The sequence below is a fragment of the Stegodyphus dumicola genome, chromosome 1 (genome assembly GCF_044657685.1).
Source record: "Stegodyphus dumicola isolate Sdum_Otavi_A_Nest chromosome 1, ASM4465768v1".
NCBI lineage: Eukaryota > Metazoa > Arthropoda > Arachnida > Araneae > Eresidae > Stegodyphus > Stegodyphus dumicola.
In genome coordinates this window covers 264,654,280-264,673,364 of record NC_140768.1, presented here as the reverse complement: position 1 = coordinate 264,673,364, position 19,085 = coordinate 264,654,280, and the positions used below count along the sequence as shown (strand labels likewise).

At 32.0% G+C, this 19,085-nt stretch overlaps 1 protein-coding gene across 6 annotated transcripts in view; it reads right to left on the bottom strand.

The window, feature by feature from the left end:
- Window positions 1-784: 784 nt before the first annotated feature.
- Hnf4 (Hepatocyte nuclear factor 4) overlaps window positions 785-19,085 on the bottom strand; it is a 200,748-nt gene continuing 182,447 nt past the window's right edge. For 3 of the 6 annotated variants that reach the window (XM_085827658.1, XM_035356229.2, XM_035356231.2), the window contains exons 3-8: window positions 16,613-16,728; window positions 13,790-13,936; window positions 12,542-12,782; window positions 7,742-7,978; window positions 7,207-7,287; window positions 785-2,714 (exon numbers count right to left, since the gene is read on the bottom strand). In XM_085827658.1, the coding sequence (XP_085683784.1) occupies window positions 2,473-2,714; window positions 7,207-7,287; window positions 7,742-7,978; window positions 12,542-12,782; window positions 13,790-13,936; window positions 16,613-16,728 (1,064 nt within the window). In that variant the 3' untranslated portion in view covers window positions 785-2,472. Of the gene's footprint in view, window positions 2,715-2,742; window positions 3,275-5,070; window positions 5,220-7,206; window positions 7,288-7,741; window positions 7,979-12,541; window positions 12,783-13,789; window positions 13,937-16,612; window positions 16,729-19,085 lie in introns of those variants that run through there. The other 3 variants (XR_004757728.2, XM_035356230.2, XM_035356232.2) reach the window with 3 other exon arrangements.

Below are 19,085 nucleotides of genomic sequence, written 5' to 3'. Positions count from 1 at the left end.
CATTGTCCCATTATTAATGTCAATTTTTTATTACATTATTGGATAAAGAAGTAAATCACCAGGAAAGAAAACTTAACAAATCCCACTGTTTACTTAACTGATGTCAGAAATTCGTTTGAAGTTATTTTTTTTTTTCAATATATGTTTTATTTATTGATATCTGAACAATCTGTTTGTTTAAGACTCACGCCCACTTGGGGTAATATGTGGAATTTTTCACATGGCATGCTATCATCAAAATGTGCATTTCTGTAGTACCATATACACAACACGTGATTGACTGATAATGGTTTAATGCATCAGTATAATGTTGAATGTGACATGCAAACCGCTAATGAGTCATGTCGAACGTGCAACAACGTACAAATTTATTTCCATGACCGAACTTTTACAATTGTCTCAATAGGTGTATGGAGATGCCGCAGGAATTATGCTATTATTTTCAGGCGAACCAACTATTCTCTGCGGACAGGGAATCCGTTGAAGATGGATATGCGTGCAGGACATGCTGTGCCGATCAAGATGAAACGAAGAACAATCGCTCATCATTGGGGACGTGGAGAACTAAGAAGATACCCACGGAAAAAACTGTATTGATATTAACTGTGTATATAACAAAACGCATTTGAATTTTTAACATTAACTGCACTTTATTCAACAGTAAACGAGGACATCTAAGTAGAAGACTGTAAATCCTTCTGGTGCCAGTGTTTATTTATTTTGTCTGTCATCCGGTACCCACGATTTTCTTGGTTATGCAATGATACAAGAAGAACGATACACATTCATTAGAAAAAATAATTTTATTTAAGTATGAACAATGGCTGAAAAATTATAGAACATTAGGCTGATGTTAGTTGCACATGACAAAAATATTGTTGAAAAGAAAAGGAATAGAGACAAAGGAATAGAGAATAAGACAGAAGTTTTATCAATACATGTACAAAATTTCTACAACAAGTTTTAAAAAATATAATTTTCTTTAGTTATAAGAAACATCTTCAAAAATAGAACACTCGCGTAAACTTTACGATGATACGACAAAAATATGAATATTTTGAAAATACGCTAGATGAAACTACATAAGTGAAAAGATTTTTTTATTTACAGGCAGTTGAACATCTCAAATAACTTAAGGATAGCAATGAAAACATAGATGACTTCAATTAAGCAACAACAGAAGGGAATTTAAAATTTCTTAAGTTCCTTTCCTTTCTGAATGTTCAAAGCTATTATTAAATTACTTTTCAATGATTAGGTCTATAAAACTAGGCATTTTAATATTTAATTAAGCTACCAGTTTATAGATTAATGAAACTGAGAATTTATAGTTTAAAATGAGTATTGAAATATTTCACAGATCCAGCATTTTTAAGTAAACAGCACTGTGAAAGATTTATGTACTTTTCAGAAGATATGTAAAGAAATTTTAAAATGATTCAGTAATTATTATCTACAGAGTTAATGAAAAGTTAAGGATTAATTTAAAAAAAAAACTAGTGAACAAGTTACTTGATGGTTTGTACTTTAATGGCAGTTTATTTTTGATTTAAGAATATTGAATGAAAGGATATTGAATGAAAATAACTAATGAAGAGTTGCATTTTGAAAAGTATCTGAATAACGTCGAAATAATAACCTTCTCCTCTCTAAAATGCTGTTCCAGTTTAACAATGAAATAACCACCAGCATTTACTTATTTGTCATTTAACTTCTTTTGACTTTATATAAAAACAAAATGCCTTTTAAAAAATCAAACGATTGATTTAAAAATGCTTTTCTTCTTTTTTTATTATAAAAAGAATATCAGTATTAAAAAATATAGTTGCCTCTACAATCATAAAAATTCTATTATGTTAAAACATTTCTTTAAAATTGAAATTCTCAGTAACAAACTTTCATATCCACACTAGATATGAAAAGGTGTTTATTAAAATGGCTTTTTTGGTTAAAGAAACTTTCTTTTTTATAGCGAAAATACAAAATTAGGTAAATTTAAATAAAAGAACATTAAAAATATATGAAGTCTTTTACATTCAAAAAGAAACTTTTGAAGTATTTATTTCATATTTTTTATCAATAATACTGGTTTAATTTGTGTAAGGCACTAGTTATATTTTGGAATAAATTTTAAATTGATTATATATTAAGTGTATTACGGTTTATTTACAAAGAATATCTAATAAAATAATTTTGGGAACTGGTTTTAAGATTAACCACAGCACGTTCCATTAAGAACTCCCTATGCATTCTAAGTTCATTCTTATTAATGAGCAAACATGTTTTCGTGATGGAAGTACAGAGTGTTTTGCTCAAGACGGCAGAATATTTAACTGAGCCAGTCCTACAATCCCTCTCTGGTGGATAATGTTATCACTCAACATTAGGCATGTCGAAGCTCTCGGACATCTTGGATGAAAGACTTGTCAATGATTTAATTTACTGCAAGAAATTCTAATAATTTATTTATTGTTAATAACTTTCAGGTTCTGTTTTAAAACCCTGAGTAACGATGGATGGCATTTTAACAAAGGCATCAGTCGGTGAAGGAATTGGTGTCTCCGGATGGCCATTTCCTATGTGCTCTGTGATATGACCGTTGGTTAAATGATCAGCGGGACCTTGAAGGACAGCATGTTGAATAGATGTGGAGCCATTTCCAGCCTCACTTAAAGCAGTTGAAGTAGAAGCTGTAGATGTTTCAGACGAAGCGCCTAGAAAGAGACAGGATCGTTCTAAAGAATCGAAGCAAAAGCGTATCTTTAGCGAATTCTCTATTACATAATACAATGTACAGTGGCAGTAAAGAGGTTTAAAAAAGAAGTTGCGGACACGCATTTTGGATATTTTTTCAGTAAAAGCTGTATTTGTTAAAAATAATTAGCACACAGAAACATTTTGACTGACTGTACGTATTTCCAGACTATTGAATTTTGTAAGAAAAATACTTTTCATAAAGAAATAATATGGATAATACAGTTCTCATGAAAAAAGAATGGAGTAGCTTTGTCTGGGCAGAAAGCAAGATGATCAAAGATACAATACAGTATACTAGCCATTATTCTGGTTAAGGTTAATGAACAAAAAAGGTACTCGTCGTTTTCCTCATCAGACATATGGTGTTATTAACGTCGCACGGTATTTTCTTCCTATTTCTGCGTGCCTTCGTGGTGTAACTAGAAAGCACAGGAAGGTCCAGAGTTCGAATGATAGAGTTGATAGATAGTTGATTTTCTCTGCTTCCTGCTTCAAAAATATCTAATGATACTGCAACCTTATGGAACAGGAGTAGAAAAATTTAGCAAATTATTTCTAAGTACAAATGATACAAGTAAAAAATGCATTTAAAAGGCATGAAATAATTCCTTTTTTTAAGCAAATATCATATTAAAGTTGGTTTTTAAAAGTATCTCTTGTTTCAATATAGCTAGACTATGTAGATTATCTGCTGCTTGAAACTTAAAGCTATTGAAATTAATCATTTGGGCAGTAACTTCTTTAAATTTGACGAGAAAAGATCTTGTGCTCTAATACTGCACCCATCTAATTTTCAAGTATAGTAACGCACGTCTAATAGCAGAAACTTTATTTTTAAACTAGTATATTCTCGTGTAAAATGATAATCTCAGACACATTTAAGGTGAGCTTAAATAATGCATTTTAATTAAATTATTAAGAAAAAATAGTTTTGCTTCCTGCTGTACAAAAAAGGCGACACAATCTACTTAAACATAGTACTGACACCAATGGACAAAATTTATTGGTTTAGAGATTTATTATTTAAAGCACTAGAAATTCATAACCTGCATAATATATTTAACTTCATTTTGATAAAAAAATGAAATACGCTAATTGTGCCCTGAACCATCCAATTAATAAACATGTTCAAAAGTGTATGTAATGACAAGACAGATGAAAGAAATGAACACATGTCATTCATATTTCAACTCTCGTATATAGTGTTATGAGCTGGGATCTAAATACATGTACATTTACAGAAGCCCAGCAGCGGCCGAAAGGTAAAATCGGTGTTTTCCCCATCTGTAACGTGGGCACGTGCCAGTTTCCCTTTAGTGCTCCATGAAGACATCCCTTCCCTTAGGCAGATAGCTCTCGTGAGCTTCGTGAATAAACCATCATTTATAGACACAATGTTATATCATCTGTCATCCTGAACGTCACATCACTACAAGTACATCATCTCTAATGTCTCTTCAGATTATCATTAAAGTAATGGAATTGAAGTAAATTACTCTGTGTGAGAAATTAACCCATTACTTATTCGTCCAAGAAAGATTTCTTGGTTAGAGAACGTATAATATGGAAGACTTCCAATCACACTTAATATCTAAAAGACTAGAATAACGGACTGGGAAGAGCATAAACTTATATGCCCAACCACGAGGAGACTTATGTATACTAGACGAGAGTCAATTATATTCTTCTAGATCATTAGGGCTTTTGATAAGGGTATAAAGGCGTTAAGAATGGACTGGGTAAACAAGTGCTAAATAATAATAATAATAAACACCATAAACCAGCATTTCGGAAATTTTTTACCGTGTGAGAATCCTTACTATAAGTTGCGTTACACTCATAGGATTTTAGTACGATTAGTTAAACACTAGATGTTATATTCGGAAAACAATTGTTACTCCTGTTTTCGGCGGAGAATATTATTTTCCGGGCGGGTATATTTTGTCCAATTTAGACACTTAACTGTCGGAGTGGATCCTGTTCGCCACAATTATAATTAGTTCTAGTGTAGTTCATCGCAATCTTCAGTTTACTTCCTCTAATTTATTTCTTACCTTTTATTTATATTACCTATATAGACTAAAACATTATTTCTACTCAGTGCTTGTAGATCTGGAATAAATGTGAATTATTCTCCGTTCCATTTCGAAAACGAAAAGGGCTCTTTCACTAATACTATTTACAGGGATAAATGCAAAGACGCCTAGTATACCTTTTTTCGAAATCAGTCTCTAGCTGAATTATGCATTGAATATATATTACAGTTATATTATTACAAAGGAAGTTGAATTATATTGGAATGAAGAATTATACCCTGAAAGAAAAAGCGAATTGTGAAATTTTAGCGGGCCTGGAACGAAATGTTTTCTGGAGAAGATTTAGCATTTCATGTTTAGTGTTTATCAACGTTAATTCTTCAAAATCCTTCCTCACCCCCTCTATATTTGCTTCGACTTAAGCATCTGAAAAAAAAAAAAAAACGTAAAATATATGCTATTGTTAAAAATGTTAACAAATTATATATAAAGAACCTTACTTAATTAAATAATCTCATTTACTAAATTTTATTTGTTTATTATTTATAAATATAGGTATTCTTAAATTTGTTTTTCATTCAATGCATTTTCAAATTTTGCTTTAGTTGAAATCTCTTAGTATTTAAGTAAATGGCTTTTCTTTTCTCTTCTTATTTTTATATAAACAATTGAAGGATTCGACAGCTTTAAATATCCAGATACGATAAAATTTAAGATTCTTCTCAACTGTACTCTATGTAAAGAAACAAACAATGCATTTTCGAATCATATAGATTTTATAACCAAAGCTTCCGTTAAATTAGATTGTATTTCTGCTTGGCACCCTGTCACCATCCTAAATACGCAGAAATTTTAACACATTGTGCTACTTCTACACAGCAGTTATCATTTACAGATTTTCTGCATTTAAAATAAATGTTAATGAATTTTAGAAAACAAACGTCATAAATATATTTAATGCAAGCAATAAACTTTACCCTTTCATTTCAAAAACTAATAAATATAATATCATTCAGAGTTTTAAAAGTGAATTATCTCCACCTTGTTCTTCGTTAAATGTGCAATGAAAATCAGATTTAGGCAAACTCAGCGTTTCGAAAATTGAGAACTGAAAATTACATAAGCAACAAACAGAAGATTTTTTGCAGACAGAAATGAAGATTTTTGTCTCCCTCAATATATTAACAGTTGTATTCTAAAATTTTCTTTTTAAAGCATATCATTTTATAAATCTTAAATGTTGCGTAGCTCTTCAACTATTTGTGTCATTCTCCTTTTGCCACGCTGACTTGTAAATGATCTGAACAAAAGAATATAAAGAATCATTTTAAATAGCATTGTAGAGTCATTAGATTATTTTGAAGCAGCACACATGAAAAATGATCAATGCTCATGCCGGGATTCGAACTTGGACCTCTCGAATACGTGCCGAGTGCGCTACCGTTACATCACGAAAACATGCTAGAAGGATGGAGAAAATACCTTATATATACCTTATATACACTCCCCTTTTAAAGGGCGGCTGGGGATTAGGGGACCCAATCGCCAAATCCTAGTGGTGACGAGTTATCGTCCATCACCTTTTTAGTTCAGCGGCACTGTAGAGTCAATAGGTTATTTTGAAGCAGGAGACATGAAAAATGAGCAATGTCCTCGCCGAGACTCGAACCTGGACCACTCGAATATTCGGCGAGTGTGCTACCATTACACCACGAAGGCTTGGTGGAAGGAGGGAAAAAATACTTTATAGCATTATGGTGATAATTGAGAGTATATTAATCTGAAAGGCATGAATATAACATCCTAAACTGTTCCGAAAAAAAGAAGCATCTTTTGCCTTGAATTCAATTCATTGTATCGCACCTCCCGATGAAATTTTCAAAGCATTTTTATATTTTCTCTTATTCAGTTATTTAATTTAGAATTATACAAGCTATATACACAGATTACAAAAATAAACAGCAATGGTTATTCATAATTATGCTTCACCTTATACAAGCGAATGAATCTCATTCGTTTGGCCCTCGGGTTTAGGAAATAGCGACTATTCTCTGAGAATTTCTTTAACGCTTTTCAGAGACTTCTAAATTACTACTTTTTCGTAAAAAAGAGACAATTAAAATATGCCTCATATCTCTCTCCTCTGTAAAATAAACTGTTATTTTCTTTCGGGCATTTAAAAAAATACTGTCTAGAACTGAGAACAATTAAAAGTCGTGTGAAATGAATTATAAGAAGTCCAAAAAACAGAGCATCAAACACTTTAAATAAAGTAATCTGCAGATATTTTCAATTACACACCCAATCATCACATACGCCTGCGCTAAAACAGTTTGCCAGGAATTGCAAGGCTATCTGAAATGTGAAAATTTATCAAACCCAGTTACTTTCAAAATAACAAACGTATACACACCTGAAATCATTGGCAGAATGCCTTTCTTGGTATATTTCATATATAAATGGTTGTCAAATCCTTCTGGATAGCTTGAAGTATCTGAAAACGAAGAATCCCATACATCTATCATTATAAGAGAGAAAGCGAGCCAGAGGCTGAGAAATTTGGCAAATGAGGTGGTTGTAGAACGACGAGAATTTGTTCTTTATCACGGAAACATAAGATTCTTTGCTCAAAATGCGATACAGCACAGAATGATCAAAAGATTCTTTAACACCATTTGTACCACCATTTTAACTACGCTATCCCAGATGATGACTCTTATTATATTTATTCTACACAAAATCTATAATACTCAACAATCAAATTTAACAATTGCAAGTTTTACGAATATGATTTGCTTTTTTTCCCGCGAATTTTCTGAATAGTATGCATATTTATTTAACGTATAAGGTAATTTTAAATGGTATGTATATATTTTAAATATCCATAAAAAGAAAGATAAAATTAACCACTATAATTACGAATGGAAATTATATAGTAAGTAACTTACCACCAAGTAGCATTTCTTGCAAAAGATTATCTATTTTAGCCATTCCAAATAATTTGGCAAACTGTATTTGCTCTATCATTTGCCAGGTGATACTCTGAAGGGCAGGCAGTAAAAGGAGAATTTCTCCGAACCTTCCCCGAGAATCATATTGTCTGTCGTTGATGTAATCTTCCAGATTCGTTTGAATTTGATCTCGAAGAGCTTTAATTCTCTTTGAATCTGAAAGACCTTTGGCATCTGAAAGAGACAGAATAATTTCAATTTTGCAACAAGCAGGAATAATTTGGGATTTTTATGCTATCCGGTATGTATAGAAATATTCTGTTTTGGAAAGGATACGAAAAACAAAATTCATCATGTATGGGAAAATACATGGGAACATGAATGTGAGGATAATACACTGGTGCAAATGTTTACCAAGTACCTTTTCCTCTACCTCCAATCTTCAATAGATTTTCATATGAAGAATCATTTGCACATAAGAAGTATTTGAAAAATAAATGTCCTTCAGTTATATTCTTTCTTATACAAATCATGTTCAGCCTTTTCATCTAACCTCTACGAACTCAAAGATTAGAAATATTTCAATTTAATTTGGCTATGAAATACCATGGATTTGCATGTTTCCATAGAGATTAATTTAAATGAGTTGATTTTAAGCTTTCGCTTGAAGAAAGAAAGAACAGTTTTAAATAACAACAAAGACAGAATTTTATGTCAACAAGGTATTACTTATTTTGTAAAAATCATAAGTTTTACTAACGTTTATTTTATTTTAAAACTGTTCTATCACTTCTTATTTTCCACTTCCGGCCAGAATTAAATGTGTTAACTTGTTTATGCAAATTGTACTTGCTAACGCCCAAGTATTTAAGTTGTGGCGTTTTGCCAAGAGTTAGAGAGAGAGGAAAAGTGAGTCGCCTTGCCACTGCATTCTGTACGAGTTTTCAATCAGTTGCTGCTTGCCTTTAAGGCCAGAGGTTTAATCCTCTTGATATTTAAAACGTATTGTAGTTTCAGCAGTTTGCGTACTATATACGTAACCTTTTAAAAAGGCCAGTCTTAGTGTTAGGAATTTGTAAACTAATTCAAAGTTAGCTCCTTATTTAGAATTTTAGTTAGTAGTTTTATATTCTTACGTTCAGACCACAAGTGATTGGTTTCTGTATCCCGAAGTGCGGGAACACCTGTAATCTTATAGAGAATAAAGAGTAAAGTAAACCCTTCCTGCTTGTGTCGTCCATAGCTTTAGTAACAACATAGCTTTAGTAAGCTTCCTGTTCCTATTCAGGACATATCATATTCCCTAAACAAGTCAAAAGACATACTAGTCCTGACAATTTAACAATTATAATTGTATTAAAAAAATCGGGGACGAATTAGATTTCCATATTATATATTAGATGAGAATTAGTTACGCAACCATACACAATGTACTTCATTTTTTGAGTTTCTTTGTTTAAACAGAATTTATAAATAAAATGAAAGAGCGAAGAACTGAGAAAATTTTCGATTCCAATAGCTTGATAAAATTAATTGTTTTAACCATCACTTTATGTGGTTTCAAATATCTGTGTATGCATTTGAAATGTGATCGTTTAAGTTCTGTGTAAGCGTGTAATTACTATGCCAATTAAAAAACTGCTTCCTAAAGAACTAAGAATTGCATTCATAATTTCAAACGATTACAAAGTTTTGCTTCAAATTGGTGAATCAAAGCGAAAATTTTTTAAGTAAAAAGAAAAATTTTTACAGTGAAATCTATTGGGACTAATACAATTCTAACATAAAACACCATACATTTATGCTTGAATTACTTAAATTCCAGCCAAATTAAAAATCCTAGGTTGAGCTTGGAGGCTTGTGACCGGCTGTTTAAGTACAGTATTTGTTCTTTCGAAACTATATACGCCTTCCAGGCACACTCTGAAAAGATCTTCGCATACCGCCTTCAGAATAATGTCCGTTGATATATAATTTACCAGAAAATGTTCTTGTTGTTTTTGACGTCCCATCTGATGTAGCTCTCATATAGAGGAAACGAAGAGATTCAATCGCCAGAAAAGCCATGGAGCTAACCATTGATCTGCTTTCATATAGACGCATTATACACATACAGCGATCACAGTATCAGTGTCGAATTGAAATGGATGTATCGAAGCAGCTCTTTCGCAGTTGTTTGTTGTATGCCTTGAAAGTGAGCCTGTCAGCAGCCACATCAAGTCATCAGATATGTTAGGCATTTAACGAGGACACCCTGAACGAATGCTCCACCAGGCATTGGGTTCCAGAAGTTTAGGTAGAGAAATCTGAGCCTTTGTAAAGAATTTCTCAGTGGACGACTGGATGACAAGGTTCTACAAGCAGCCAAAGAGGAAGATAGCAGTAAAATGTGTCATGAACTTGCCGAACGCTTCTAGGTTTCGGATGACTTCGCCTATACCGCTGAGAGAAAGCGTACAAACTTGAGAAAGTGGATACCTTACACATTATCAGCAGCCAACAAGGAACAAGAAGAGGCAGCATGTTTGTTTTTGTTGTCTCAGCACCGCAACACACCCATATTTGATCGAATGTTCACGAGGTGCATACTGTAGGACACAGGCAAGCGTACAAGACACTGGTTGTCACCATGTTATTCTGTGCTTCACACCTCCAGACTAGTCTATACCTACACAACATCATAATCTGTGTCTGGTGGCCTAGTCCTCAAATAGTGCATTACGAGCTGCTACCACCAGGCCACACCATTCAGAGGACCTGTACTCGCAACAGTGTCTAAGAAGTGGCAAAGACGGCCGAGAATACCATACAGAGACTTATCTAGGGAAAACTGTGCTCGCCGAAACTAGCGCTCCAAAATTACTTCCTGCAAATCCCTTGGGCAACCAGCTAAATGGGGAATCCTTCGGCCATGAGGTAGACTTGCGGTATTTTCTGCGTCCAAGAGTAAAGGTTTATTGCCAGGGCATTGCACAGCCGCAGAAAGGTTGGAAAAGCGTGCTGGATGCTGACGGAGACTACTTTGAGATGTAATGCTGAATACCAAACGCTGTCTATTTATCTGATTCTGAAGATCACATATTGCAAGAACTTTTTTAATTACCTTGTGCTAGTGAAACTTACGTACTTTTATAAACGGCTACATTTTAAATGCAAGCTAAATTTCCTAATCAATGAAAGAAACATAGCCATTGTTATCGACTGGTGAAAATTATATACAAGTATGCCATTAACAGACTGTTGACGTTTAGAACGATCTATAGCGGAGTCTTCCCAATTTATTGAACCTTTGCATTATATTACGATATTAAGAAATTTATTTTTCATATTAGTTTTGCAATTCCAGGAAATTTAAGATCTTTAATTCATCATCTGCCTGGCCTCGCAAACAGCCAATGTTTACAATACTGCCATTCTATTTAATAAAAATCTTTAATTTAACTTCAAAACTACAAAACAACTCTAACTCAACTATAAAAAACTTGTGTTCGTTGTTTATCATACTTAACAATATAAAAGTAATAAATACGTCTTAATAATTTACAATAAATTTTATTTCATTTTTACAAGAGGAACCTACTGTTTTTTCCCCGAACGCTATATATCTGGAACATAAGGATTTTTCTTCCGTTCGTTCTATTTTTTTTTTTTTTAAAGAACTACCGGTATAAGGTAAGATTCTATGCACTTACTCACTTCTAAATACATCAAGAAGTATGAAATGACTATTTCTTTTTCTTCCTTCCCATTGTAAAATGATGACTATTTGGCTCACTTGAGGTACTAAGGTCTTGAGGCCTGCTCTAATGAATTAAATATAAAAGTTCGCATTTTTTTACGTGAAATTTGCGGATCTACTAATAATCAATAATAATAATTTAATGCGGCCAGCTACAAAAGAAAATAACCAATTTTAGTATTTTACCCAAGAAACAAGCCTTAATCGCCAAAAACTTTTGTTTTGTTTCTTTTTAGTCTGCTGAAAATTGCTCGAACTCGGTTTACATAGTATATTATAAAATGAGATCTAAGTAAGTAAATTTATTCTCTAATGTATTTTGGAATATACAGGGATAATAAAAAAGATTTGATATTTGCTAAACCTTCCCAGCCAGAGATTTAAATTACATGTATTTCAAAAACTGTGGTTGGGAGCTTTCCAGTTACAGTCTTGAAATTGTTTTCATGAAATTATCTATCTTATTAGGATCAATATTTACGATCATAAAACCTGTAGCTGAATTTTTTTAATATATTATATACGACAGATTTCTGCTATTAATCTCAATTAACTGAAGTAGTTATGTATGTAGTGTTGAATAATGCTAACGCTTTCGAATAAGAAAAATAAGGCTTGGATAGACAAATGTATTGAAACCGTGAGAATATCTCCATTCAATGCGATTATCAATGTACAAATATAAAACAAATATCTATATAAACTCAACCTATAAAAACACTATATAAAACTCAAGCTATATATAAAACACTATATAAAACTCAAGCTAGGTACTTATTTACTCTAAATTTTAAAATTAACATATTTTGTACATGGAACGCAAAATTAGTTTTAAGAAAATATTAAAGTAAAATATCAGTACTTAAAATTTCACAACTACCTGTTCCAAACGCTTCATATTAGGGATAAGGCATCGAATAAGTAAACAGATAAATAACAAAATATAAAGATGACATCAATTAATAAAAAGACGGACAGAAGCCACACACATACGATTGAAATCATGCAATGTTCGTACCATATAAACTGATTTCATTCACAGAAAATCTGAAGCTTACATGGATCGAAAAACACTATAGCTTTTAAGCAGGCAAACTCTGTGTCGTCTACACGAGCTTCCCGAAGTGTTGTGGTCAGTTCGTCCATGATCCGGCAACCGATCCGGCTTATTTCTTCCTCTTGAGATTGACGAGGTATCACAAAGTCGTTACCCAGCAGCAGTGTGTCTTTTAGATGCATAGAACGTCTAGCGAGACCCAGCAACAAATGTTCTCCAGCGTGGGCGCGTAGTAAAGCCACCTAAGAATGTTAACAGGCAAGAAAACCAAAATATAAAGATCAATAAGAAAACCTGATTTAATGGAAAATGGAAATGCACAAACAAACACTTCAAGAAGTATTTTTGTCTTAACATCACTAATAAGTTAACCAAAAATTTCACATTTATTATTATCTCATACATTCTATGCTTGATGATTTAATTTCATATTTCCAAACCAGTTTTTTTGTTGCGTTAATAAACGCGTTCAGGTTTCAAAACGAGTATTAAATTTTTGAGTTACTTATTGAATAGACACTATAAAAATCTCTTTAATTTTATATCTGAAATAGCTTTCACGGCTTAGAACTATCAAGCTATCATGTAGCTAAAGAAATCAAAATTTGACTCCCATTAAAAATACAGAATAATTAATAATTAATTATTAAAATATTCATATTAAGTTTCTAAATTATTTCTATTTGTTAGTACACCAAAGTCTAAAAATTTGAAAACTCAGGAAGCTCTGCTTTTGTGTTCAATACCCGCTTTAAAAAATTTAAGATGCGGTAGTAATAATTTGTTTCTGTGTACCAATGCATTTTTTTGGTACACCACGCACACTGGGACATATCCTCATTGAAAGTTTCGTACAGCATCTCTTGATTCTATATCTTCATTTATTTATTTCAAAAGTGAATAAAATAATAAATTTCTCAGCATTAAAAAGCAGACTGAAATTTGTGACAAACCTCAGTAATAGTATTTGCATTATCTTAAGAATTAATAAAATGTAGAATAAGAATTTTTTTATATAAATAAAACAAACTGATGTAATTATTCGCTGAAGTTAATGCTGAAAGCTTGAAGATAGGTAATATTTGAAAAAGAGTGAATAGCATACAAGATCACTGTAATCAAAATTTCCTGTTGTAAGAAAAATATTTACGTAGCACTTTTCATAAAAATATTGATGCAAATATAATGTAAAATGCTTTTTTACTAGATGCATTATTTGTAAAAAATGTGAATTAGGAAGGTGTCATACCTGATCGTCCAGTAATAATTCACTGAACTGTGGTATGTATTTAGCCCAATCTACAAGAATTAATAGCTGCTGTTTCATAGATTCGCAGACATCTGAGATGTTGGCCACTTTTTTTGATGAAATGTCCCCGTCTGGTATATGCGTCATCTGAAACGGTTAAAAAACGCTGAGCCCACAAAAAACGGTTAGGACCAGTATAATACAGTTTCAAGAACTTTGAGTATTTTAGAGAAAATTCGAATAACTAAATAGACATATGCAAAAACTTTATTTATGGTCTTACACTTCCGACCGCATCTGAATTCATAAAAAGTCCTCAGGAAACTAACGGAGTGGGTTAACATTTCAGACAATGCCACCTGTAGATTTACCACCAGCGCATGTCTCTGTATCTCAGCTAACGAAACGATATGGCTCTCTCTGTATAAGCATCATTCGATAAAGCCATTTTCCTTCTAAATTCGAAGACTTCTTTTATTTCTTAGGACTTGTAAAATCGCAAATATTCAAAACTCGAATTTTCAGTCTATTGTTCCTTTCCCAGATGATTTGTACTTAAATTATTTTTCCCATTCCCATTAATTCCTCTTAAAATATCTAAGTGAACTCAATTACTGAAACAAAACCCTTTCTAATTTAGGAAGGATTGTGACCAACCCAGCGTTTGGATAATATTTCTATCGACAAAAGTTCAGATGATAATTTCAAAATTTCTGGTTGGCGCCAACCACTGTAAAGCATATTTGCATTTAGAGCTCCAAAATGAAATTTATTGATTCGTCCGCTATATATATTTTTCATTTAAGTTCACGGTGCAAATAAATACATTTCAGAGTTTTATTATATAGCCGTTAAAAAAGTTTTATTTCTTTTGAAATTACGTTATAAATGAAGGTAACACAGAAATTTTGGTTTAAGATTCCACATATTCTTTGGAAATTAATTTTAAAACATTTTCAATTATTATTTTAAAAACTCTCTCAGAAGCATGAAAAGATTATCTTGAACGAGTTAACATAAATTGCTGGCCGTACAAAATGCAATACCATGGAAGAATCATTTTACAGGTTTGAAATCTGTATTATGCTTAGACCTGGATAAAACGCGCAAATGTTTAGCATGGCAAAATGTTTAGCATGCAAATCATGTGCGTCAGTAATGCCAGCTAGAAGCACTAAAAAGGCAGAAAAATAGACTGTTTAAGCACTGAAATATGTGCTTAAATTAAATTTTTGTTTAAGCACTGAAATATGTGTGGGAAGTTTCATCATGCTTCGTGCAATAGAAATGACAGCATATAACCAATATAATGACAGCCGCAATAGAAATGAGTAAGCCTCTGAGACACAGGAAGAACTAGTGCATATGCACTAATTATCCTTTTGAGAAGTCAACACTCTTGTTGAAGGAAATCAGGTCACAGTAATGCGAATACGAAATAGATAGATAGATAGATAGATGTAGGACGAAGAGTCCGATCGATGGGAACGATTGCACCAGCTTCGTCACACTGACGAACGAAAAGACAGGATAGCAAAGATGGCGGACTGACGAACACTGACGAACTTCGTCACACTGACAAACGAAAAGACAGGATGTTTTACGGATGGCAATGTTGGATCACACAAAAACATCATTAATCCAAGCACCATAATTAGGATCTGTTGCACAACAACCCGTATAAACATGTAACATTCGATGTTGTCTGCGGAAGAATCCTAATAAGGTTTCCGTTGCTGGAGATGTGTACATTGAGATGTTCTCTACCAAATTTAGAGCGGAGCTTCATAGTTAACGAATAGCACAACATTGTCTACAAAATGATGATCGTATCCGAGTCAGGCAGTACCTCACTGACAAACATCACGAACCTTGCACTATGCATCACTATATCGGCCCGTTACCTGGAATTACAGTTTGCGCACCGCCAATGGATTTTACCCAAGCGTCCGCCTTTATAACACACTTAACAGCCACTGTTATATTTCTGGAATTCTGAGACCTGTTATTCCTTGCTTTCAAAACTGATTTATTTACTTGTCCAATATAATTTATAATTTGATCATTCATCTAGAATAGTTGTTCTCCACCTTTTTTGCCCCATGCATCCTTTCACCATCACTAAACTATCATTACCAGTCCTCCTTTCCAAAGCTCGATAAATGCATTTACATTTATTTAAATTTAGATTATTTTTGAATGTTTTATAAATGAAACAAGAAAAACTATACATAATGATGATAGATACCAAAACTTGAATAAAAGTATTTTTTATATTCATAAACTAAAACTAAACACTTCAAAGATAAATAAAAGGCTCACCAAATTCCCTCTGAAACTACGAAATCCCCCCCAGAAGGAATTTCGCCCTGGTCGCGAAACTCTGATCTAGCATTTGCTATCGAACTAGCCTTTGTAGCATGCAAGATTTGGACAAGCTGTTTTACTATAGATAATTGAGTAATTCAGCATTAAAATTAATAAATAATAATAAAAAAACTAGATTTTAATAAAAAAAACAATTCTGCCTCTTTTCTTGGCTCTATTACTGGGAATTTAATAACCAGCACGCTAAGAATAAGATGCAAATAAAATATTCAGTAGTATCTAAAGCTGAATTATTAATCAAATTTTAATCTTCATAATATTTTCTGCCTACAAGTAGTTTATACTCCATAAGGTATAACTATAAATAAAAACTAAAAAACTTTTTATACTGCTATTTTATTAGCAAAATAGTGATTTGGGAGGGGGAATATTATGAACAATGTAAGAATAATGCATTTTCATCGCATGTATTGCACCTTTAAAAAATGAAACTACCTGTCTTGAAAATATTTCAGCATTGAGCAGAGCAGTTAAAGTTATTCCGGAGTTATTTGTTGCTTCATCATAACTTGGCCGCCTGCAGCTGATTCTGTCTCTTTCGTTTTGCACAGCTGGAAAAAATACACGTTTCTTTAATTTTCGTATCATAAATAGCGCTTAACAACATTCATACTTTAAACTTTACATAATAAGCTTCAAGATAGATTTACAGACTATGTGGAAATGTGCATACATATGTGAATTCTATATGTTGGCTACAAAAGATGAAAACTATTAATAATTGTAATTAGATCAGCAATACATAGATGAATCAATTGAGAAAATACCGAAACTGATCTGGCAACACTAAATTTACGCAAGTAATCTGGCAGCACAGTGACACTTAAAAGAATTCGATAATGAAAGGTTAGGCTTAGAACATTTCGGAGTTTTAACCAAAAAAATGAGACTTTATAAGAACTATATTTCTAAAGATGTATGTAACGTTTATGCATTATATAAAAATGATGTATTTGCTTTTAAATAATGTAAATACTTTGTCATTAAAATTCTCTTTACTGCTTTTTCTCTAATGTGAAGTTTCCTATATTTCTTTTCAGAATCACTCTGGACTATAATTCAAATTCTGAATCTAGTAAAACTCATAACTCTCGGAAGTCAACGACAGCCAGGAATACAGGTAAGCAACATGTTTCTTTGCATGTTGCAAGAGATATTAAGTCAAAGGAAATCCTGTTAATGTATGTGAAAATTTCATAAATAAAATTTTGACACGATGCCTTCCTTACATGTAAACCATGTATTATAATACCGTAGCTCACATTTGTTTCCGAGCACTTGGGTTTCTCAGTTCTTTTTCTCCTTTTTTTGCGAATATCAGTTACAAAATATTAGCGAAATGACTTTTTCCACACTTATTTTGGCACATTATTTTCATCGTCTTTTTTTAAAATCTGCTTGCTTTGAAAATGAACTCACATAAGTATTCGGATATTTTGAAACAACAATTTATATTTATTCGAATATTTTTACCATCTTTACAATGAATAATTAATTTTATAACATAATTTGTAGTGTTTTGTCATGTTCACTTCAAATATAGAACTTTTACTATATTCTGATAAATAAGTAAGAATTTCCAAATGTAAACGATAATTCTTGAGTTGCATTTTCATTTAAAACAAAAAAAAAAAAAAAAAAATTATGACAAGAAACATCGTCCGCAAAACAGTTCAATCAAACTTTCACGCGTTCGAATTATTGTGTGAGTTACTGATTAATACTTTTTGAATAAATTATTTTATTAAAAAAAATCTAAAAGCTTTCAGATTTTATATTATGCTCAAAGGAGCTTTTTTCCATTTACACACACATACACGTTTCGAGAACATTTGGGCTAATGCCCCTTTGGGCTAAAAATATTAAAAACAGCATATTCTTAGAATTTCTGATAGACAGTCTCGCGCGTTAGAAATAAAATTATTTTATTCCGTACAGTGTTCCCACTGCTCGCTTTGAAATCGTTGACTTTTTTAATCAATTAATTTGTTAAAGTTTTACAGACTATTAAATAGATAATAAAACAAATTCAAAATTCGGGCTTCGGGAAAAAACAACGGTAGTTTGCTTCATAATGCGAGAAATACAATATATACATTCATGCAGATTCTTATTTTTTTTTAATTTCTTTAAATATAATACAAGGCGATAATATTCAGTGACAACAATTTGAAAAGCGATTCAACGCTTTTAGTGATTCGACGCAAAATGCCTTTTTCGAGACTAATAGCCCTTCTGGGTTAAGGCCCCTTTGGGCAAATAAGGAAAATTTTGATAATAATTATTTTGAAATATGATAAAATATATTAGAAAAAAAATCTGGTTTCTATGTGTCAATGTTTAACACAAGATTTATGCAAATATATTTCAAAAATAGAGTTTTTCGAAAACAAATGCGAGCCGCTGTATAATCACAGGCCTCTTATCCCATGTGAAAAGTTTTTCTAAAACTTCTGTAGATTCATTTAACTCTTCTTACAATTCATTAGGATCAATATAATTAATTCCACTGCGACGTTTTAACAGATTTTTTCATTTGTATTTAAAGAATACAAAAAACGGCTACTGCATTTCAGATGAAAAAATCTCGAATTTTTACATAACCGAAAACCTGTTACTATTTTTTTTTCAAACCACAGTATTTAAAATATGAAATTAATTGCTCATTTTTTAGCTTTAGTTTTCATTTAAATGCCTTAAAAGGGTGGGGATTTTCTATACTGAAATACGTAATATATGGCGTTAAAACCTCTTTTATTAATTACAATGATGCTAAATACATTCATTAAGAATTATCAAATGGATACATTACCAGTCAAATTTATTTTAAATTACATCAACTGCATGCATCAAAAAAATCAAATTACATTATAAACACTGAAGTTTTTTAAAAATGTGCTTATTCCTT